Source organism: Tachyglossus aculeatus, chromosome X3 (genome assembly GCF_015852505.1).
Source record: "Tachyglossus aculeatus isolate mTacAcu1 chromosome X3, mTacAcu1.pri, whole genome shotgun sequence".
In the NCBI taxonomy this organism is placed as follows: Eukaryota; Metazoa; Chordata; class Mammalia; order Monotremata; family Tachyglossidae; genus Tachyglossus; species Tachyglossus aculeatus.
In genome coordinates, this window is record NC_052099.1 from 34620341 (window position 1) to 34644786 (window position 24446).

Below are 24446 nucleotides of genomic sequence, written 5' to 3' on the forward strand. Positions count from 1 at the left end.
ATTTTATTTTGTTGGTATGTTTGGTTCTGTTCTCTGTCTCCCCCTTTTAGACTGTGAGCCCACTGTTGGGTAGGGACTGTCTCTATTCGTCCGTATTGATTATGGTTGTACATATTTATTACTCTATTTATTTATTTATTTTACTTGTACATTTCTATCCTACTTATTTTATTTTGTTGGTATGTTTGGTTCTGTTCTCTGTCTCCCCCTTTTAGACTGTGAGCCCACTGTTGGGTAGGGACTGTCTCTATGTGATGCCAGTTTGTACTTCCCAAGCGCTTAGTACGGTGCTCTGCACATAGTAAGCGCTCAATAAATGCGATTGATTGATTGATTGATTAAGCGCTCTGTGCAAAAAACACTGTTCTAAGCGCTGGGGAGGATCCCACCTCCAGCAGTCATCTTTTAGACTGTGAGCCCACTGTTGGGTAGGGGCTGTCTCTATGTGTTGCCAACTTGTACTTCCCAAGCGCTTAGTCCAGTGCTCTGCACACAGTAAGCGCTCAATAAATACGATTGGTGATGATGATGATGGTTCACTACCTGTAGATATGTTTGTACGTATTGATTACTTAAGCGCTATGTGCAAAAAACACTGTTCTAAGCGCTGGGGAGGATCCCACCTCCAGCAATCATCTAATCGGCGCTTAGAACAGTGCTATGCACATAGTAAGCGCTTAACAAATGCCATCATTATTATTATTATCATTATTATTATCTTTTTGGGTAGGGACTGTCTCTATATGTTGCCAACTTGTACTTCCCAAGCGCTTAGTACAGTGCTCTGCACACAGTAAGCGCTCAATAAATACGATTGGTGATGATGATCTCTGGTGGTGATTGGTGATGATGTCTCCCCCTTTTAGACTGTGAGCCCACTGTTGGGTAGGGACTGTATGTGATGCCAATTTGTACTTCCCAAGCGCTTAGTACAGTGCTCTGCACATAGTAAGCGCTCAATAAATACGATTGATTGATTGATTGATTGATGATGATTCACTACCTGTAGATATGTTTGTACGTATTGATTACTTAAGTGCTATGTGCAAAAAGCACTGCTCTAAGCACTGGGGAGGATCCCCTCCCCATCCCCCCTGCCTTAGCTCCTTCCCCTCCCCACAGCACCTATATATATGTATATTTGTTTGTATGTATTTATTACTCTATTTTATTTGTACATATTCTATTTGTTTTGTTTCATTAATGTGTTTTGTTGTCTGTCTCTATTCTATCTAGAATCTATTCTATTTATTTTATTTTGTTAGTGTGTTTGGTTTTGTTCTCTGTCTCCCCCTTTTAGACTGTGAGCCCACTGTTGGGTAGGGACAGTGCTCTGCACACAGTAAGCGCTCGATAAATACAATTGGTGATGATGATGTCTCCCCCTTCTAGACTGTGAGCCCGCTGTTGGGTAGGGACCGTCTCTAGATGTTGCCAGCTTGTACTTCCCAAGCGCTTAGTCCAGTGCTCTGCACACAGTAAGCGCTCAATAAATACGATTGAATGAATTGATTACTTTATTTATTTGTACATTTTTATTTTGTTAATACGTTTCGTTTTGTTCTCCATCTCCCCCTTCTAGACTGTGAGCCCGCTGTTGGGTAGGGACCGTCTCTATATGTTGCCAGCTTGTACTTCCCAAGCGCTTAGTACAGTGCTCTGCGCACAGTAAGCGCTCAATAAATACGATTGAATGAATGAATTACTTTATTTGTACATTTTTATTTTGTTAATACGTTTTGTTTTGTTCTCCGTCTCCCCCTTCTAGGCTGTGAGCCCGCTGTTGGCAATTTGTACTTCCCAAGCGCTTAGTACAGTGCTCTGCACATAGTAAGCGCTCAATAAATATGATTGATTGATGATGATGATGTTGGGTAGGGACCGCCTCTGGGTGTTGCCACCTTGGACTTCCCAAGCGCTTAGAAGAACAACAAAACAAAACGTATTAACAAAATAAAATAAATAGAATATGTATAAGTAAATAGAATAATACATGCAAACATATATACAGGTGCTCTGCACACAGTAAACACTCAATAAATACGATTGATTGATTGATAGTACAGTGCTCTGCACACAGTAAGCGCTCAGTAAATACGATTGATTGATTCTCCGTCTCCCCCTTCTAGACTGTGAACCCACTGTTAGACCGTCTCTATATAATAATAATAATGTCATCAAGCGCTTACTATGTGCAGAGCACCTGTATATATGTTTGCATGTATCATTCTATTTACTTATTTTTCTTATTTTGTTAATACGTTTTGTTTTGTTCTCCACCTCCCCCTTCTAGACTGTGAGCCCACTGTTGGGACCGTCTATATGTTGCCAACTTGGACTTCCCAAGCGCTTAGTGCAGTGCTCTGCACACAGTAAGCGCTCAAATGCAATTGATTGATTGATTCTCCGTCTCCCCCTTCTAGACTGTGAGCCCACTGTTGGACCGTCTCTATATAATAATAATAATAATAGTAGGAATGTCATTTATTAAGCGCTGTGTGCAGAACCCCTGTATATATGTTTGCATGTATTATTCTATTTTTACTTGTACATATTCTGTTTATTTTATTTTGTTAATACGTTTTGTTTTCTTCTCCGTCTCCCCCTTCTAGACTGTGAGCCCACTGTTGGGTAGGGACCGTCGCTGGATGTTGCCAACTTGGACTTCCCAAGCGCTTAGAAGAAGAACAAAACAAAACGTATTAACAAAATAAAATAAATAGAATATGTACAAGTAAAATAAATAAGTAAATAGAATAATACATGCAAACATATATACAGGTGCTCTGCACACAGTAAGCGCTCAATAAACACGATTGATTGATAGTACAGTGCTTTGCACACAGTAAGCGCTCAATAAATATGATTGATTGATTGATTCTCCCCCTTCTAGACTGTGAGCCCACTGTTGGACCGTCTCTATGTAATAATAATAATAGTAATAATGTCATTTATTAAGCGCTTTGTGCAGAGCACCTGTATATATGTTTGCATGTATTATTCTATTTTTACTTGTACATATTCTATTTATTTTTTTTTGTTAATATGTTTTGTTTTGTTCTCCATCTCCCCCTTCTAGACTGTGAGCCCACTGTTAGGTAGGGACTGTCTCTAGATGTTGCCAACTTGTACTTCCCAAGTGCTTACTACAGTGCTCTGCACACAGTAACTGCTCAGTAAATACGATTGATTGATTGATTCTCCATCTCCCCCTTCTAGACTGTGAGCCCACTGTTGGATCGTCTCTATATAGAAATAATAATGTCATTTATTAAGAGCTTACTATGTGCAGAGCACCTGTATATATGTTTGCATGTATTATTCTATTTTTACTTGTACATATTCTATTTTATTTTATTTTGTTAATACATTTTGTTTTGTTCTCCGTCTCCCCCTTCTAGACTGAGCCCACTGTTGGGTAGGGACCATCTCTATATAATAATAATGATAATGTCATTGATTAAGCACTCAATTGGATTGATTGAGAGCTTACTGTGTGCAGAACACTGGACTAACTAAGCGCTTGGAAAGAACAATTCGACAACAGACGGTAGTCATCGTCATCATGGTATTGGTTAAGCGCTTACTATGTGCTGAGCACATATAATCCCTCCTCTGCCACTTGTCTGCTGGGTGACCTTGGGCAAGTCACTTAATAATGATGGCACTGGTTAAGTGCTTACTATGTGCCAAGCTCTGTTCTAAGCGCTGGGGGAGGTTACAAAGTGATCAGGCATGTGGGGCTCACAGTCTTCATCCCCATTTTACAGATGAGGTAACTGAGGCACAGAGAAGTGAAGTGACTTGCCCAAGGTCACACAGCTGACAATTGGTGGAGCCGGGATTTGAGCCTATGACCTCCGACTCCCAAGCCCGGGCTCTTTCCACTGAGCCACGCTGCTTCCCTTAACTTCTCTGGGCTTCAGTTCCCTCATCTGTAAAATGGGGATGAAGACTGTGAGCTCCACAGGGGACAACCTGATTACCCTATGTCTACCCCAGCGCTTAGAACAGTGCTTGACACATAGTAAGCACCTAACAAATACCATCATCATCATCACTGCCCCACAGCACCTGTATGTATGTATATATGTTTGTACATATTTATTACTCTATTTATTTTACTTGTACATATCTATTCTATTTATTTTATTTTGTTAGTATGTTTGGTTTTGTTCTCTGTCTCCCCCTTTTAGACTGTGAGCCCACTGTTGGGTAGGGACTGTCTCTATATGTTGCCAACTTGTACTTCCCAAGCGCTTAGTACAGTCCTCTGCACACAGTAAGCGCTCAATAAATATGATTGATAATGATGATGATGATGATCACTGTTCATTCATTGCCATATTTATTGAGCACTTACTATGTGCAGAGCACTGGACTAAGCACTTGGAAAGTGCAATTCGCCACCAGATAGAGAGGGTCCCTACCCAACAACGGGCTCACAGTCTAGAAGGGGTAGGCAGACAACAAAACAAAACGAGTAGACAGGCATCAGTAGCATCTGTTCTTGCTGTTCTGAGTGCTGGGGTAGATACAAGGTCATTAGGTTGTCCCTTCTTAATTCCCATTTTACAGATGAGGTAACTGAGGCACAGAGAAATTAAGTGGCTTGCCCAAGGCCACACAGCAGGCAAGGGGTGGAGCCAGGATTAGAACCCACGACCTCTGACTCCCAAGCCTGGGCTCTTACCACTAAGCCTCGCTGCTTCTCAGTACCAATTAAGATGCTGGGCACTGGGTTAAGTGCTGGCTATTATTTATTTACGGTGGTATTTGTTAAGCGCTTACTATGTGCCAAGCACTGTTCTAAGCATTGTGGGGGCGGGGGGGGGGGGGGTTGCAAGGTGATCAGGTTGTCCCACGTGGGGCTCACAGTCTTCACCCCCATTTTACAGATGAGATCACTGAGGCACAGAGAAGTGGTGACTCACCCAAAGTCACACAGGTGACAAGTGGGGGAGCCGGGATTAGAACCCATGACCTCTGACTCCCAAGCTCGGGCTCTTGCCACTGAGCCGCTGCTGCTGTCAGGTTGCCCAGCATGGGACTCGCAGGCTTCACCCCCAACTGACAGATGAGGGAACCAAGGCCCAGAAAAGTGAAGTGACTTGCCCAGGATCATACAGCAGACAAGTGGTGGAGCCGGGATTAGAACCCATGACCCTCTGAAGCCCAGGCCTTGCCTTTGTCCACTATGCTGTGCTGGGAAGGCGGTCACCACCTGGCTAGGATTGTCGGGGCGACCCTGATCCGGGCCAGGCCCTACAAGGGATTTTGCTGCATTCGGGAAACGCCGCGTGGCTTAGTGGAAAGAGCATGGTCTTGGGATTCAGAGGATGTGGGTTCTAATCCCGACTCCTCCACTTGCCTGCCGTGTGGCCTTGGGCAAGCCACTTCACTTCTGTATGCCTCAGTGACCCCATCTGTAAAATGGGGATCAAGACGGCGAGCCCCACTTGGGACGGCCTGATTACCTTGTAGCTACGCCAGCCCTTAGAGCAGTGCTTGGCACATAGTAAGCGCTTGACAAATGCCATAATTATTATTAGTTATTATTCGAGATTTGCCTCTGTTGGAGCGAGGACTCTTCACTTGGGAGGTTTTCGGACAACTCAACTTCCGTGAGTCCCAAAACGGGTTTGGCCAGTCGGGGGAGGGTAAAAAGCGCTGGAAGGGAATCGGAGGGAGGGACCCTTAGGAAGCCTGAGGCAGGCGGGGCCCCCTCCCCACCACCGCCTTACAGGCTGGGGGGTGAAATAATAGTAATAATAATAATTGGCATTTGTTAAGCGCTTACTATGTGCAAAGCACTGTTCTAAGCGCTGGGGAGGATACAGGGTGATCAGGTTGTCCCACGTAAGAAGCAACAGACGCACAACGAAGCGAATGGAAACGTGGGAAGACGAGGGACGGTCCCTCTAGACTTTAAGCTCCTGGTGGGCAGGGAGTGTGTCTGTTGTAGAATGATAGTAATAACGGTGGTGTTTAGTGAGCGCTTCCTGTTTGTCAAGCACTGTTCTAAGCTCTGGGGTACATATAGCATCATCAGCTTGGACACAATCCCTGGCCCACATTGGGCTCACAGCTTTAATCCCCTTTTTACAGATGAGATAAGTGAGGCACAGAGAAGGGAAGTGACTCGTCCAAGGTCACATAGCGGACAGGTGGCAGAGCCAGGATTGGAACCCAAGTCGTTCTAACTCCCAGGCTCGTCCCCTATCCATAAGGCTATGTTGCTTCCCTATATATTGTTACATTGTAACAATGTTGCCAACTTGTACTTCCCAAGCGCTTAGTACAGTGCTCTGCACACAGTAAGCACTCAATAAATACGATTGATTGATTGTACTCTCCCAGGCGCTTAGTACAGTGCTCTGCGTCCAGTAAGCGTTCGATAAATACGATGGATTGACTGGAAACACGGTTATGGAGGCTGACCCTTGAGCTGGAGTGATGAGAAACAGTCAGTTGTATTTAAGGTCATATCTCTTCCAGGAGCCTTCCCCGATTAAGCCTTCTTTCCCCCGACTCGCCCTCCAATCAATCAATCCCCACAGTAAAGATCTAATAAGTGCCTTTGATGATGATGATATTTGAGTGCCACCACGTGCAGGCTACTGAACTGAACATTTGGAAGAGTACAATCTAGGTGTCCCCTGCCCCCAAGAAATTTACAGTCTATTAGGGGAGGCAGACAATAAAACAATTTACGCATTGGAGGAAGAAAATCATTGAACGGTAGGCATTGAGCGCTTACTTTGTGCAGAGCACTGTACTAAGTGTTTGGGAGCATTCAGTACAACAAAGTTGGTAAGCATGTTCCCCGCCAACCAGGAGCTTACAGTCTGGGAGAGGAAAGAGAAAAAAGGGACATGTACTTGGGTCTGTAGAAAAGTGCTGTAGGAGGTTGTGAGTTTATTCAAGTGCTGAAGTGACCGTTGGGATGCTATTACCAGGGGAAAGTAGAAATTAATTGCTAAAATCCGCCCCTTCCTCTCCATCCAAACTGCTCCCGTGACGATCTGAGGAGCGTTTAACCTGTCCCACCTTGACTACTGCATCTGCCTCCTCACTGACCTCCCGGCCTCCTGTCTCTCCCCACTCACAATCCGTACTTCACTCGGCTGCGGGAATCATTTATCAGCAGAAGCGTTCAGTTCGTGTCTCCCCACTCCTCAAGAGCCTCCAGTGGCTGCCCATCCACCTCCATAGCCAACAGAAACTCCTTACATTGTCTTGAAAGCTCTGTCAGCCCACCCCATCCTACCTCGCCCCACTAATCTCCTGTGACAGCCCAGCCCACACATTCCGCTCCTCTAACGCCGGTTTACAGTTTCTCGAACTCGTCGATCTTGCCACTGACCCCTTTCCTGTAACTCCCTTCTCTTACAAAAATGCCAGACCACCACTCTCTTTATCTTGTTTCTGCCCCAGCGCTTAGAACGGTGCCTGGCACATAGTAAGTGCTTAACAAACACCATAATTACTATTATTAATTATTCTCACTCAGGTCACATGTCCTCCAAGAGGCCTTTGTCTTTGCACTTCAATCTGTGACCCTTGGATCCTCGACATTTGCCCCAATCCCAACCCCACTTAGAGTTCTATCGGTAGATCTCCCTCCAGCTTTGAGTTTATAGTGCCAAAGGGCAAAACACTTGTAAAGATAAAATATGAAAGACTTTTCAGCACTTTATCGTACTGTGCTTACAACCAGAGGCCTGAACTCTCCCCAACCCATCGCGCAGGTACCATAATCAGTCCGTCACAGTCAGAAGTGGTCAGACAGGGTGCTTGTGTTGGAGGGGCAACAGCTAGGTGGTCTGCGATGCAGGGTGGAATTGGACTTCCATATATGCAGGGCTCTACCGATTACTACTGCTCACAGCTTTTTCTTCATGCAAGCCTCTGTGGTTTTGAGACTTAATTTAAGGGGACATTCAGGTATTCTTTGTCCAGTTGAGATAAAATCGGTTTGTTCTGCACCGTCCTTGCTGGGGTGAGGGCAGAAGAGCCTCAATAAACAGTCGGCGCCCAATAAATACCATTGACTGGTGGGCTAATCTTCGGAACTGTAGGAATCATTTTTTAAATGTGTTTTCCCTTTACAATTATGTTGATCAAAGACTAGTCTTTGGGCATTAGTGATAGGCCCGTGACCAAGATGGCACGTGTTCTTAGCTTTCCTTCCAAAAGGCCTGAAGCCAGGGAGGATGATTGAGAGCCTCAACTACTGCCCTGTCCTCAGTATTGGGCAGACAGACCCCTCCCCCTCTGAAAGCCACATTAACCCTTTCAGGCCCCTGGGGTTCTACTGGGGCAGTGCCTTTTTTTAACAACACCCTCGTGACCTGAAAGAGCTGATGTAGCTTCCAGAGGTAGACCCGATTTTTGCCCAGACAGTAGGTGAAGCCCTGCCATAATCTGCTTGCCGTCACTCAGCGAGCTTAAGATTTCAAAACTTTTACTGGGGTTTACGCTTACCTGAGAGTGGATGTTGAAATATCTAGATTTGTTGGCTTTGTTCTAGGTGGGGCTTTTTCCCAACACCCCAAGTGCTGTCACCTCGGCAGCTGTCTGTCTGTCTGTCTCTCTGTCGGACCTGCATTCAGTTGGACACTCCTTTATTCAGCTATAACAGTGCTGAAATGAGTGTTTTTCATCAATTAATACATCGTTCATGTTTATTGAGTGCTTGCTGCATGTAGAGTACCGTACTAAGCACTTGGGAGAATACATTATAAAAGAATTGGTAGACATGTTCCCTGCCCACAACGAGCTTACTGTCTAGAGGGGGTGACGGATATTAATACGAATAAATTATAAATGTAGGTGTAAGTGCTGTGGGACAGGGGAAGGGATGAATAAAGGGTACAAATCCAGGTTAAAAAAGTTACAAAGGGTACACATTCCAGAGCGGGAATGGTAAATATCGTCATCCCGTTCTCATTCTCCTTTTCCTTGGTGTTAAACTAAGTACGCTATTGGAGGTGAGTGCCTTGTTAGGTGTCACTTTCTAAATGTCTATAAACCGTCAGACCGGCTTGAACCTTCTCATCCCTCGTAGGCAACGTTTCCAGGCTAGAGACTGGCCACTGTCTCACCCACTGACCTACCTACCCATTCAGGGCCAAGATTTGGACCTTTAAACCCAGGAGTCCAGTTGTCCACTTTGGGGAAAAGATCAGTGAGAGTGACAGAATTTGAAAGAGAGAACGGATAGGAATTCTGGACCCAGGGGGCAATGACTGGGAGAGGGGAGAGGGGTGGGGAAGGGTAAACTGCGAAGAATTAAAAGAATAGGAGAGGGGATAATGGTGAGGGACCAGAGCTTCCCAGAACATTGTAAGCTATGTGAGGGCAGGGACCACCACGCCTTTGACTTGAATCGATTTATGGCAAACTGTGTGTGATGTAGAAATGGTGCCCAGTGAAAAGTACTGGAAAAAAAGGTAGGTGTATATAAAGTGGAGGAGCAAAAGAAGCGTGAGAAAGGGGAAATGAAGAGAGGCACAGAGAGGACAAGGTGGGGCAGAGAGAATAGCCCTCAGAAAGAGGAACAGGTAGTAAAGATGGGAAAATGGAGAGGAAAAGGAGGGGGTTGATAGAGGTGGGGGAAAAAAAAGGAACAGGAGGACCAAGATCTACCCTGGTGAGAAGCTCACTGGCACACATGCCAGTCAAAAATGGTCCATTATGCTTTGTGCTTAGTCCCCTCAGACCCCCAGACGTCTTGTGGCCTGGGGGGTACCCAACCCGAGACCATTTTCAATGTTTCTGAGTGCCTGGAAACTCTTGCCGTCCTGTTTGGGCTTCTGAGAGTTCCTCCAGTCATATTCTCCCCCCTCTCCCCCACCCCCAACAATAAAAATGGGACCTTGCAAGTTAGTTACTTTAATCTCTCTTGCAGTTGCAACACTTCCAGGAGTTTGCCCCTGAACATTTTCAAAGAACTGCTTAAGGAACCTTAGGAATGTGATTGTTTTATCCTTGAAAGGACTTTATTTTCACACCTTTCCATAGTGCCAAAGGAAATTAATGTTTGTTGAAGGCGTAGTCAGATCTTTCACTGGGACTTGAGACTTGAGCTCTTGTTTTTTATGGAAACCGTAAATATGGCTGCAGGTTTTGTAAGATGTCAGGCCTAGCGTTCTGGCTGTATCCATCTTGAAGGATTAAGGCTGATTCACCCTTAGACCAAAAACTCCTTGTGGGTGGGGAAGTTATCTACAATACAATAGAATTGGTATACACAGTCTACACCCACAAGGGACCTACAGTCCAGAGCGGAAGGCAGACTTGAAAAGAAATTACAGCTAGGGGAAATGGCAGGGTATTAGGGGATAGATGGATGGATGCATGCATGCTGTGGGGCTGAGGGTGGGGTGGGGTGGGGTGCCTCAAGGAGACAGTGGCTATTCAGGGGCCAGAGGATTGTTGCATCTCACGACTCCAAAAAATCATTCTTTAAAACTTTGAGGGTCAGGAATCTTCAATGAGATGTTCTCAAAATCAATCAATCAATCAATTATATTTATTGAGAGCTTACTATGTTCAGAGCACTATACTAAGCGCTTGGGAAGTACAAATTGGCAACATATAGTACAAATTGGCAACATATGGCATCATTGGCATGAAATTGGCATCATTTCAAAACCATGAAATTGATGGAAAAATGAATATGGAATTGTTGTTCACCAAATCCCACAATATCCAGACCAAGGTGGTAGTTTCAAGACCATGAGGATGGATGACCAGGAGGCCAAGTCTTTTAACGTTCCTCCTAGCAACCGTCGGTCCCACTGTTGGAACCAGGCTACTGGACCAAGTACAGCCCATCTAATGCCGTGTGAGCCAATGTGGGGTGTGCGTCCACTTGCGTCTCCCTCATCTCCACACAGACACTCAGAGTGGGGGAGGAACTGTGGTACTGCGGAGTGTGCATTGATGGAGTGGTATGTCTCCTGGACTCACCCCAGGACCTCGGGCTGAGTGTAAGCTTCTCTGGGAGTTTTGAAAGACTAAATAAAACTCACGAATGGAAGGCAGCCGGGCAACTTGAAGACCGCTTTCTATTTTAGAAACAAGACCACAATATATGTGATCCCAAGATCCTACTGTGGTCAAAAATAACACGTATTTTCATCTCTGTCCGCCCCCTTCTTTCTTGGCAGGAATATGGGTTCCTATCTTTTTTTGGTAGACATCCTTTTCAAGAGTAAATTTGTTGTTGTCGGTACCTTTTTTTATGGTATTTAAGCACTTGCTATATGCCAGGCACTGTACAAAGAGCTGGGTTAGGTACAAGCTAATCAGGTTGGACACAGTCCATGCCCTACACGGGGCTCACAGTATTAATTCTTATTTTCCCCTTGAAGTAACTGAGACCCAGAGAAGTTGTGACTTGCCCAAAGTTACACAGCAAACAAATGACCGGTGCTAGGATTAGAACCCGGGTCCTTCTGGCCCCCAGGCCTGTCTTCTATCCACTAGGCCACACTGATTGCGTGCCCTTTGGTTACACAAGTAAAGTGCCAGTTCCACTAATAAATAGTAATAACATCTAGTCCAGCTGTATGTCCTGAAGAACTGCTTAGGGGCTGGGGCCCAAGACTGTGTTAACATATACCCTGTAGCTCTGTGACTGATGCTATTAAAAAACCCTGCCTGTGGTTGGAGGGTGTTTGCCTTTCAGTAGGAAATACAGTTCTCAGGACCTAATAAAAACATTTCTTAGCCGTTTTTCTTAACTCCGATTATAAATCGTGGCCAAATGGAATGGCATTGCCCTTGTAAATTTGGCCATTTCTTGCCGGTGACTTTGTCATACTCATCTTAAAATTCTTCTTCCCATTCATCATCCTCTTTTGAAAATTGGCTTTCCGGTGAATTTAAGGTTTGGAAAAGCTAGCCCTCGCAACTGCAGTTGTGTTACCCTACTGGATAATGTAGGGGAAAAGTTTAACATTGGGCTTCTAAAAGCTGAGCACTTGCAGCCCTTCAGTGTCAGACATCTGGCTGCCTTAGCAGGGCAGAAGTGTATGCGTTTCTACTCAGGACTTTTCGATAGCACGAATTCTTATGATCACATCTTGAGTGAGAGCTCTTCTTTATGTGGAAATTTCGAGTCACGAAAGCCTCTGTACCGTGAAGCAGGAAAGCAAACCAGGACACTTGAGGTTGAAAAAGGTTTCCCACCTTCAAGTCTGACAAGTGTAAATAAGAGCCATTATTTCTTTTTTTTAATTGTGTTAGTTAAAGGCTCACTGTCTTCCGGGCCCTCATCTAAGCGCTGGGGTAGATACAAGGTAATCAGGTTGGACACGGTCCGTGTCCCACAGGGGGGCTTGCAGTCGTAATCCCCATTTTCCAGATGAGGTAACTGAGGCCCAGAGAAGTGAAACGATTTGTCCAAGGTCACACAGCAGACAAGTGGCAGGCCCGGGACTAGAACCCAGGTCCTTCTGACTGCCAGCCCTGTGCTTCTCGAGGCCATGCTGCTTCTCACCATTTGACTGAAGATCAGAAGAAACTCTGGGTTCTTACTCATCCAGGCAATAGCCCACCACCATGTTTAGCCAAGTGCTCAGTGCTCGCTGAGGTGCTGTGAAGAACAGCATTTTTCATATTGACACAGGTTTCTGGATCTTCAGTTTAACATATCTTGCACTGTGGTATCACAATTCTCAGCTGCTCTAGGACTCAGTCTCACCTTCACCACAATCTGCCGAGAGACTTCTGAATGCCATTCTTGTGTTCAGCCTAGAGGACTGACTCACTCCAGTTTTGTCTCCTGGGAGACAGAATGGTGAGAGAAGTTTTTACCAGGAGTAAGATGGCTGTTGCCACCAAATTTTTATCTGCCTCCACAACCGTGTGCAAACTCATGCATGCATAACCAGTCCAAGAATGTGGAAGTTTCTAGGTCTGATGTATCCTGGTGAGATTCCAGGACTATTCCTTATAGCTGTGCTCCTTCAAAGCCCTCCAAAAGTCACTCCTCCAGCTTTACCAAATTAATTTCCACAACCCCAGGTAGAATTAACCAGCAGCGTCCCTTGGCACTTATTTTTGGATTACCATCCTTAGCATTTAGGAATATTTTGCTCTCCCTACCTTGCCAACTTCAAAACATTATTGTTATAAGAGAAGCAGCATGGCTTAGTGGAAAGAGTACAGGCTTGGGAGTCAGGTGTCGTGGGTTCTAATCCTGGCTCTGCCACTTGTCAGCTGTGTGACTTTGGGCAAGTCACTTTACTTCTCTGTGCCTCAGATACCTCATCTGTAAAATGGGAATCAAGACTGTGAGCCCCATGTGGGACAACCTGATTACCTTGTATCCATCCCAGTGCTTAGAACAGTGCTTGGCACGTAATAAGCGCTTAGCAAATACCATTGTTTTTATTATTATTATTAAGGTCACATCTCTTCCAAGAGACGTTCCCCGATTAAGCTTTCTTTTCCCTGTCTTGCTGTCTCTTCTGTGTCGCCTGTGCACTTGAGTCTGTGACCTCTGAACATTTGTTATTCACCCCACAGCACTTACGAATGCATCTTTAAATTATATTATATAAATTATTAATATTTATGTCTTTCTCCTCCTCTAGACTGTAAGCTCGTTTGTGGCAGGGAACGTGTCTGCTAATTCTGTTGTACTCTCCAAAGCACTTTGTACAGTGCTTTGCACATAGTGCTCAATAAATTCCATTGATTGAATGATTGCCTACTGATTTATCTGTTAATTTTCCTATGCTCTATACTGCTACCACTTCCAGTGGTGTTCCATCCTACCCCCACTATCGTAAGTAGCATGTGTCTGCCTGTCTCTCCCACTAGATTGCAGGCCCGTTGAAATTCCGTACTTCTGCAGTACTCTTCCAACTGCTTACTACAGTGCTGTGTATACAGTAGGCAATCAGTAGATACCACTGACTGATGATGAACCCCCCCCAAGATTGAGAAACTAATACCTAGATGTGGGACCTTTTCCTAGGTATCACTTTAAACACCCCTAGTTTTGTTTTTGGTTTTTACTTGACACCAGAAATCTCCGGGAAGTTTACCTTTAGTACCAGTTTTTTTAGCAGCCAAGTGGGAGCTGTCAAATATATATCTACAAATGATCTAAGAAGCATAAATGCATTTCAAACTCTTTTTTTTTTTGTCTGTTGTAACAAAAGTCAGCTCTTGGGCAGGTGTGGATGAGTTTTTTTCTCTTTGAAACTTCTCCTGTGCTGCCCCAAAATGATTTCCCCATGACCCAGCCTTGCTGTGGGACATTTTTTTTCGTACGTTGGTGACAGTGCGTGACCAGGCCAGCGTCTTCCCCACTGTTCCTTGCCCCCCCCCACCGCCAGGACTGTTAGTGGACCCTGGGACTGCAAGAGGGGAAGGGAATGAAGGTGGCAGCAGTCCATCACTGGTCCTCCCCCTGACCATTCCCCCTTCCATCCTCCCCTCTCCCTTCTTCTGGAATGGCCACAGCCAGGGAAGGGGCCAGCTCTCTTGTGTGTAACTATGTTTAGAGTAATAATAGTTATGGTATATGTTAAGCGCTTACTGAGTGCCAGGCACTATTCTAAGCAGTGGTGTAGATAAAAGATAATCCGGTTGGACACAGTCCCTCTCCCACATAGGGCTCACATTTTTAATCCCCATTTTACAGATGAGGTAACTGAGGCACAGAGAAGTTAAGTGCCCAAGGTCACACAGCAGACAAAGTGGTGGAGCCTGGATTAGAACCAATGACCTTCTGACTCCCAGAAGGTCTCCCGTGCTCTGTCCACTAGGCCACACTGCTTCCCCAAAATAATAGTGATGTTGAGTAAGGTAGGTGAAGGGAAACAGGGATGGGGGTGGACTTGGAGGTTTGAGGATTGGGGAGGCCCAAGGGAGCCAATAAATCTATCGGTTTGTATTCTTTCAAATGATTAGAATACTGTTCTGCACATAGCACTCAAGTACCACTGATTGATTGAAATCGGGGAACGATTGGAGCGGGAGGAGAAAGTAGTGGGCAGAGCCTGACAGGGCAGGGATATGAGTGTGATCACAAGGCAGAATGCCCAGGGAGGGTCACCTCATCCATCTTCCCTTCATCAAAGCCCCGTTCTCCTAGGGGATGTAACGGAGCCAGGGTCCTAAAGGAAGCTGATGAAAGAAAGTCTGACTGATGTTGGAAAGTTGAAACTGCAGTTGGTTTACAGATCTCGGAAGAGCTGCTGTTCACGGACTGCTTGCAACTCTGTTAGCTGGCCCTGTGGGAGAAAACAGTCAATGAGTGCTCTCCTATTGCCTTTCTGGTGAAGTTGACTATAAATAGCTTTCATTTTCATTTGCTAAACACTCTGTTTTTCTCACCTTGTAATGCAGGTTCAAACAATGAATTTGACTCCTGTTTCATCTTCATGTTTATTGTAGATAGAACTGGAAGCATCAGTACTCTGGATTCCTTAGACTTTGCAAGATACTCAGATGATGGAAACAGGGAGACCGATGAGAGAGTGGCTGGTGAGTAGGACTGTGGAGACAAGCTGACTTTCTGAGCACTAGCAGTCACCACACGGCTTCAGAAAATTGTTTCCAGCATAGATGTGGGCATATATACTACCTAGAGGTATCAATAAGATCTAAAGATATAGCTATCTCTAGATAGTATATACATGTACACACCATTTACATTTGACAGTTTTTCTCTAACTATGCTTAGAATGAAATTTTTCCCCTGATGGTGTATCGGGTACACACCATTTACATGTGACAGTTTTTCTTTAACTATGCTTACAATGAAATTTTTCCCCTGATGGTGTATCGGGGCCACTGAATTATTCTGTTTCACATTCTGGATAGTTTCAGTGTTACTGTGAAGTGACAGAAGAAGGAAGGGTAACAAGAATTGCTCTAAGATTAATGCTGTAGTTATTGGCATCTGACCTACTCTCCACTATGTGTGGCATTTAGGTTGGGTAGGAATAGGAAATGTGGAGGGTCGATCCACAGATGATCGAGTTGGCAATAGCACTTGTGTTCTAGTGTGCATAATAAAAAAAGATTGCCCCCCACCGATTTCTTGGTTCAATGCTTTTTAAGTGGTTAATACAGACTGTTCTGATCTAGACACTCCTGTTAATTTCAAATGGAGAAAGAGGAGAAAAAGACCTCACCGAGGCAATAGTATCCAACCCTCTTCTGCTAGCTGTCCTTCAGTCACATGCATGGAAGTAAATGGTAGAACGGATATTTGCAAATTTGCTCTCAAAACAACTCTGTTAGAACATCAGCTCCTTGTTGTTCACACAGTTGTCACCAGTTTGTGGCCCAAACATCCAGTAGTGGTGCTGGGAGGGGCTTCTAAATAAATGTCTGAAGATGACCAAAAAATTAATCACATTATATCAAGTGTACTTGTCCTGTCATCTGGTACTGAATCCTATATATACTTCATTAAATCTGAAGAGGAAACAAAGAACAAAGTCCATTTGACTTGGCTTCCTTGAACCTGTCTTGGACAGAAGAGTTCATGGATGACACAGGTATGTAGCCGACCTGCCCAGCAGGTAAGCCGAGGGAATTGTCCTTCAGCACTTACATTATCTGCTGTTATTGATCAAGTGCACTGGAGAGTACTAAGTGGACATCCCTAGAATCGGTTATGTTTCCACACCACTCAAAGGTCCAAGCTGTGAGGTTGCTCTTTTTTTCCTCCAGTTAGTGAAGGCTTTTTCCAAAGCAGAGCGCTGTCTGGAAAAAATCTCTCCAGGGCTCCGCTTTCGGGCATTGACTTTTTGGGTCACTACGGTCTTCCCCCAAACACTACTTTTAGATAAACCACTTTTTAGCTGTTGGGCCTCAATCCATTACTTTACCTCATTGACCTCTCTTTTTTTGCTATTGTTTGTTTTCCCTTCGGAGCAAGATATTCTTTAGGACACCTTCAAATAAATGGTTTTTGATATTTTCAGAATCATACATCATCAATCCGTAACTTTTTTGAATGGTGCACTGGTATTTGAACTAGCGGAATGTGTGTGGCGCATCACCCGTATTTTCGATCACGGACCGAGGCAGTGCCCCTTGACAGGACTTCCGATACTTTCCTAAAATAGAACACGTGTCATCAGTGCCAGACAGCTAGGATGCTGATACTGATACTCTCACTCTTATGACTGGTATTTTTCTCTAAATTCACAAGCTCATTTTCCCTTGCTAAAACTCTAGATTTTGTTTTTTGGGTAGGAAGCGGACACTCTCCCTAGGTTATCTTGAACTAGGAAATAAATGTAGGTACTTGTATCCAGGGCTCTCTAAAAATGAGGAGCCACCAAAGCAGGCTCCAGGGGTGAACTTTGCCTCAGCCCTGGTTTCTCAGTTATTTCCAGCTGCCAGCAATGCCCCCCCGCCCCAGCCCACCCACACTCCTGTCCCCATCGCCTTGACACACACACACACACACACACGCACACATATTAAAAGACTGAAATCGAGGACAGAAGCAGCCCTTCAGTCACAGAAGAGAGTAAGCCAAAGAGCTGGTGGCCCTATCCCTTCTTCCATGGCCATTTCTATTGGCAGGGTTGAAATCATGGAATGCGTCCTTTAGGAGATGGCATGTGAATTCAGTTAGCCGGCAGTGATGTGCTCCCTGTTTCCGGCTGACTTCCCACACGGACTCCCCCAGTATTTTAGGTCAGTCAATGCCAATGGCCTTGGTGACAGTGGTAGCATCCTCAGCCATTTGACTTAGTTTACCTGTTTGTGTGTGGGGGGGATGGGTGTGGGGAAAAGTTCCATTGAAACTAGAAGCTTTGCACAGCTGTGTAGGGTCAGTGGTAAACAGGATTTAGCATATGCAGCTAGGGCAGCAAGAATTTACCTGCAGAATCCAGCATTTTCCATAGGAAGTGCTCTTGGCATGCATGGTTTCCATGCTGACCTTACAAGGAAACTTTGGGCAGAACACCAGCTTCCTGCACCCCGGGTGTCAGTCACTTACTTGGTGTCAGTCACTTGGGAGCCCAGATGATGACCATTTCATTCATTCAGTTGTATTTATTGAGTGCTTACTGTGTGCAGAGCACTGTACTAAGTGCTTGGGAAGTACAAGTTGGCAACATACAGAGGTGGTCCCTACCCAACAACAGGATCACAGTCTAGAAGGGGGAGACAGACAACAAAACATGTGGACAGGTGTTAAGTCGTCAGAACAAATAGAATTAAAGCTAGATGTACACCATTAACAAAATAGATAGAATAGTAAATATGTACAAGTAAAATAGAGTAATAAATTTGTACAAACATATATGCAGGTGCTGTGGGGAGGGGAAGGAGGTAGGGCAGGGGGGGTGGGGAGGAGGAGAGGAAAAAGGGGACTCAGTCTGGGAAGGTGTCTTGGAGGAGGTGAGCTCTCAGTAGGGCTTTGAAGGGAGGAAGAGAGCTAGTTAGGACTCAGAGGCAGCACCCACAAGTGGCTAGCTCATTTTAATAAAGGCAACTGGAAACTAGAACCATTCATTGTAATTTCCCATTACAGTTGCCTCATTTTGCTTAATCATTAGGTCACTAAAAAAATGGTCACGTCGAAAGAAGCATTTGAAATGAAGATTGGCTTTCTGAATAGTTCAGACCATAAGCCACAAGTAAAACACTAATCATGAAGGATTTCCCAAACCCAGTGAGCACCTGAACTTGAATTGGTCTGTGTGTTTTTTCTTTTATAATAGTAATAACCTGAGCTGATCAGATAGGAAATCTTTTATTTCTTGGCTATTAACTTAATTTCTTGGCCAACTCAGTTTTGAATGGCTCTTTGATGCCCTGGTTTCCAGAAGAAATGGAGAGTGAGAGATTATAAACTGTGTTTTACCCTAATGCAGTTACTTTGTGAATAAAATTTATTCATGTACAAAACCTACTTTCTATTCCTAAAATGGAATGCGTGAACAGCTGCTGGATGTATTTCACTAAAATCAAAGCATCTACGAACCAAATTCGTGATGAAGCAGCCAGAGCTGAGCCGTGCCCTCCCCAATGCTCCCACTCCCCTTAAGACTCCACTCCGTGGACAGCGCAGTTTCACTAGGTTCCATGCTGTGTAAGGAGCCTTGGGCCATGATTCCTAGCCACAGGACTATAATCAATCAATCGTATTTATTGAGCGCTTATTGTGTGCAGAGCACTGTACTAAGCGCTTGGGAAGTACAAGTTGGCAACATATAGAGACAGTCCCTACCCAACAGTGGGCACTCCATTGACACGGGATGGAAGCTGATCTGGCAGGGTGATGAGGACACAGAGAGGAAACAATCTCGGGTTTCCTGCAGCTATTTCCCAAGCACTCAGAACTAGATGTTTACTGGACTGGAAGAGAAAAGGGGAAAGCTTAATCAGATCCAAATCACTCCCCCCGCCCCAGGTAGGAAAACTTCTCTATGAAACCCACCTGCCCTATCTATAACTTTATACACAGAGCTTTTTAAATATAAGGGCCAAGTTCTATGCTCTCACAGACTGACAGTTCAGGGCAGGATCTGAATACTTCTGCAGCCCCACAGTGAGAGAAATGGCTTGTTCACGCCTGCAGTGGAACACCCCTCTTTCTACCTCCTAGCTTGGTTGGCTCTCATTCCTGGGCTGCAACTCCAGAAAATGAACTTCCCCCTCAGTCCTTGACCCCAGCTCCTCCTTTAATCAGAAAGTCTTAACCCAGAAATAATGCCTCCATTACATGGAATGCCCTCCCCCTTCAAATCTGCCAAACCATGCCCCTTCCCTCCCCCAGAACCAGGGTAAAGCCTAAAAAGCCACCTCCTCCAAGAGGTAGTCCCTGATGAGTTATTCCCTCCCCAGTCAGGGTACCTCATTAACACCAACATAGGCCTTCAGGTATGACTGTTTATTTGTTATGGTTTGCCCTTTTGGCTTTCATTTATAACTGTGCTTTTTCCCCTATTGGGTATTGGGCATTCTAGGTCCTCTTGTCTCCCCCGTTTTCTTTGTAAGCTCCTACAGGGCAAGGGCCAAGTATTTGATTTCTCTAGTGTGCTCCCAAGTCTCGGGTAAGGTGATCTGCTGTCAGTAGGCATTCAAGAGATGCTGTCGGAGAAGCTGGTGTCAATGGGACAGCATGTTGGCTGCCCTGCTTGACATGGAACTGCTAACCTAAACAGTGCCCCTCTAGAACTCTCCTTTTTCCCCATTAATTACCTATTACATACCTCTGCTCTATGAAAAGTGTCAAGGATCCCAAGAATTGGTACTGTACTTGATCCTGGTTTGAATTCAAATATATACTGCCACTTTTGCAGGTCGAGCGGATTTTGCCCCATTAGCCCAATGAGCAGAGGAGTGACCTAACTACTCGCAGGTAACAGGGTTCCCAGTCCCCTGGAGGGGAATTATTAGGGAAAAAAATAAATATGTGAGAGTTGGCTGAATTACAGTTATAATTACAATCATTTCCATGGCTCAGTGAATACACTCATCCCCAGTGAAAAAGAGAAAGGAAATCCAATTTATAATTAGCAAACACGGCAGCTGGAGGCTGAGAGGTATTGAGATGAGAACGAAGGCAGAGAGAGACGGACAGAATTGAGCCCAATACAAAGTCCAAGGCATCTGACAATTGGAATTTGTGTTTGATGAGCTAAGCCAGCATTTGTCGAGTCCTGGACTTGACCTGGTTCTGGCTGGAGGGGGTAATGTATGTGTAGGTTTTCAGTGTAAACCTTATATATTTTTACCAGCATAAGTACTGCTGTAAAAATGGTCTGGGCCATTCTTCATTACCCCAATTTTCCTTTTCTATAGCATTTTTTTTTTTACTGTTAGAAAAATACTGTAAAAAGAGAGTTTTGGCAGAGGAGGGGATTAGAAAGAAGTATTATGAAAACCACTTTTAGGGTTACAAATCTCCTCTTTAAGCATTTCATCATAGGGTAGGCATTTCCTTTAAGTGTAATAGAGGCCAGCTCCTTAATTCCATCAGTTACATGGGTGCTGTCGAGAACGTGCCTGATGGGATTCCTTTCATCTGAAGCAAAGACAACCGTCCCTCATTAACCCTGAGATGCTGAGTAGCTACTCACACGTACCTGCCTGACTGCCCCAATGGGCCTTTCTCCTTGGAAATGTATACCACCTTTAGAGAAACATGCAGCAGAGTAAACCAGTTTTGATGGGGCCTATCTGATCAAAGCAGAGTTTTAGCCACATCCCTGCCTTTGGGAAAAACATTACTTCTTGCAGTCTGACATGGGTTGCCTGGCTTTCTGTGCCTTGATGTACAGTGTTTCACCCTTATTTCATTTCAACATACTCCAACTGGATTTCCAAGTTTTCGCCAGTTTGTTTCTCCCAGTCTTTTTTTCCTACATTTCTCTCACTCCAGGGTAGGGCACTCCTGATCTGCAACTTCTGTAATGGGTCGTTTTGAATGTCCAAGAAATCTGAAAAGGGGGAAATGGTACCATCTTTTAGTCAAAACAGTAGTAGATACAGTTTGAACCCAGACCAGCAAATGACTTGTAGTTTCTAGATCCGAAAAATTAGTGTATAAATCTGTAGTGTCTGTTGACCGAGCAAAATAGAGCTTCTCGGCTTACGATTCTAAGATCCCAAGGTTCTAGGAATCTATTTTTTTTAACTTTGTTGCACAGAAAAATTTGCAGATCAGCATTGCTGACTACCAAAGAACAAAAAGAGCATTCTATCTCATCAAACCTTTTGCTGTGCTTTTGTATGACTGCAGTTAAATTCTGTGCATCAAACAAGTTTCTCATGTAGTAGATGTGATGCCGTTTACATTTTTGGTTTTTGATGGATAAAGGCAAACTGAGTGAATCCTTTTTTTTTCATATCTATTTTCAGGAACAAAAGTAGCTAAGTCACACATTTTCTCTTTCTCTAAACGAATCGGTCATGGAAATCAGGTTGGGGCTAATCGTTCAAACTCGACTCCAAAGATAATGTGCCGAATTGGCAGTTCAACATTGCATTTCTTTCCGGGAGCTGCCGTCAGCCAGCAGTGTTTATGGAGTTACCCACTGGGTGTTCAGGATTATAAAGGAAGAGCAAGGCGTGATGTCTGGGTCTAACTTTCAAAGAGTTTCCAGACCCCAAGTCACAGAATTACTATTCTTGCAGATGCCATCTACTGAATAATAGTGGCAGTAATGATGAATAATAGCATAACAGCTGAGCCAGTTTCCTCCTAGGGAGGTAACTTGAAAAACCTGGAAGAGGGCTGACTCATAAGGCTGAGGAGGAGGGTGGGGACGACAGGTGGAGAGAGCTGGCCCAGCCAAGCTTGGGAGAGGAGAAGCCGGGCGGCTGTCACCTTTGGCTCTGATGCCCGGGACTGAGACCGTCCTCAGCATCTTCTCCACCCCAACTCTCCTCTCCCTTTCCAGTCCCCCTGCCCAGGGTTGCCCCGGGCCAGTTGTAGCCCCAACCCTCCAGTAGCTCCTCTTGGGATGCAGCGGGCTAGGGGGCTTCTTCCCAAAACTCCGCTGACCTTGCTGCGTTCGCCGAGCGGGCATTCACAGTGAAATCCCAGTAGAGTGCACGGTCAGTGAAAGGAAAAAGCTTTGAGTTGTACCTGAATTCTCTTAGGTTTTTTTTTGTTTGGTTGGTTTTTTCCTTCCCCAGCCACTTTTGTTTGCAATCAATTTGGCTTGGATTTCATGCCTCGAATGAATAAAGTTGTTTGGTTTGAAAAAGGGCAAAATTCTTACAAATAGTCTGGTACTGAAACATAGGGAAGTCATGGAATTTCCTAAGTAAAGCTTTTTTGGGATTTTTTGACATGTCCTTTTATTTCATTAATAAGCAGATTATCTCAGGAGAAGCTTTCCTTAAGTACATTCCAAGCATTATCTCCGGAAATACTTGCATTGGAAAAATAACTAGTTGGGCTCATTTTTTTCTGATATAATGTGTTAGCTTGTTGGAGTTTTACTTATTGTTCAAATCTGACTCTCTGAAATGACAAAGTGGGGGTGATGTCAGGGAGAAGCTCTGGGTGAATTATACTTTAGTTTATGAGGAAAAGATTCAGTGTCTTAGAATTGCCTTAAAAACCACGTTTCCTTGTCAGACAGCTTGAATTTTTTAATTGATTTCATCACAAGGTGTAGTAAAAACAATGGAAAATGTTCACCAGTTTGCTTTCAAACCAACTCTGCTGCATGCGTTCATAAATTCCATAAAAATTGCATGCTTTCTGTTTTCGATACAAACTGTATATTTTTTTTTCATACCCATCCTTGCTTTTTATTTTTTACTTTTGTTTCCCTTTTCTTGGTTGGATGCCTGTGTGTGTTTAATCCAAATCCCTGTCCAGTCCTGGAGTTTGAACTACGGAAAGCCAAGGAGACCATTCAGGCCCTCCGAGCCAATCTGACACAGGCTGCAGGTGGTGTACATAAACCTTTTCTTGAGACTTTCTTCTTTGACAATGTAGATGTAGCTGAGAGCTCTTTGTAGAAGAGACAGTCTAAGTCTTATTTGTTCCTTTCTTCTTTCCCCCCCAGAAAATGAAGTTCCTTTACAGGAACGAAAAAATTACAAATCGAGTCCTGAAATTCAGGTAGGTGAGTGAACAGAGAGGTGGCCAGGTGTGTCTCCACCTAGGCCAGGAGCAGACAGGTTCAGCAAGGGGGAAACTTACAGCCTTTCTTTTGTTTTCCTCTCCAGGAGCTAATCAAACCTCTTGAAAAAAGAGCTCTAAACTTCCTAGTGAATGAGTTTTTATTGAAGAATAATTACAAGCTCACATCAATAACTTTTTCAGACGAAAACGATGACCAGGTAAAGTTGGAATCCCATATCTCTGAATTTATTGACCTATCTATCTCGTTACTGGTTCTTCAGTTTATTCCCTGAGGAGATGAAAGGATTGTTCCCGAGAGCAGGATTTGAAGGCTTTTTGTTCCTCCCGTTCCCCTGGGAGGTGTGGCATCCCCAACGTTTTTCTTGGGGTGAGAGGAGAGTTTGGGAGCCCTTCCAGATCTCAGGCCCCACCAAGTAGAATTATACAGAACCTAGCCTTAATGGCTCACGGCTTGCCGTCCCCCAACCTACTCTGGAGCCGTGTGCGTTCGCAGGCACACCTGGCTTGATTTGGATGCTGGAGGGGCATTTGAGCTGGCCAGGTTTGACTTCTGGGCTAGGCATATCCTGGGAAGGTCCTCCTTGTAGCCCAGTAGGATAATCGATGGCTGAATGAAGCAACCAACACATCTTCAGACTGGAGATGACTGGCCCTGTGGGCAAGGCCTGACCGAAGCAGAATGTGGGGCAGGGATTGTGTCCAACCCGATTTGTTCATATCCACCCTAGTGCTTAGTACAGTGCCTGGCATGTAGAAAGCACTTAACAAATGCCATAATAATAATAATTCACAGTGGGTATCCTCAGACTGTGGGGTGGTCATGCAGCCTACAGCC

General features: G+C 44.6%; 1 protein-coding gene across 3 annotated transcripts in view; it reads left to right on the forward strand.

The window, feature by feature from the left end:
• Positions 1-24446, forward strand: part of RELCH (RAB11 binding and LisH domain, coiled-coil and HEAT repeat containing) — an 82388-nt gene that overhangs the window by 554 nt on the left and 57388 nt on the right. For 2 of the 3 annotated variants that reach the window (XM_038770534.1, XM_038770536.1), the window contains exons 2-5: positions 15424-15513; positions 23342-23413; positions 23532-23587; positions 23695-23808. In XM_038770534.1, the coding sequence (XP_038626462.1) occupies positions 15424-15513; positions 23342-23413; positions 23532-23587; positions 23695-23808 (332 nt within the window). The remainder of the gene's footprint in view (positions 1-15423; positions 15514-23341; positions 23414-23531; positions 23588-23694; positions 23809-24446) is intronic. The other variant, XM_038770537.1, reaches the window with a different exon arrangement.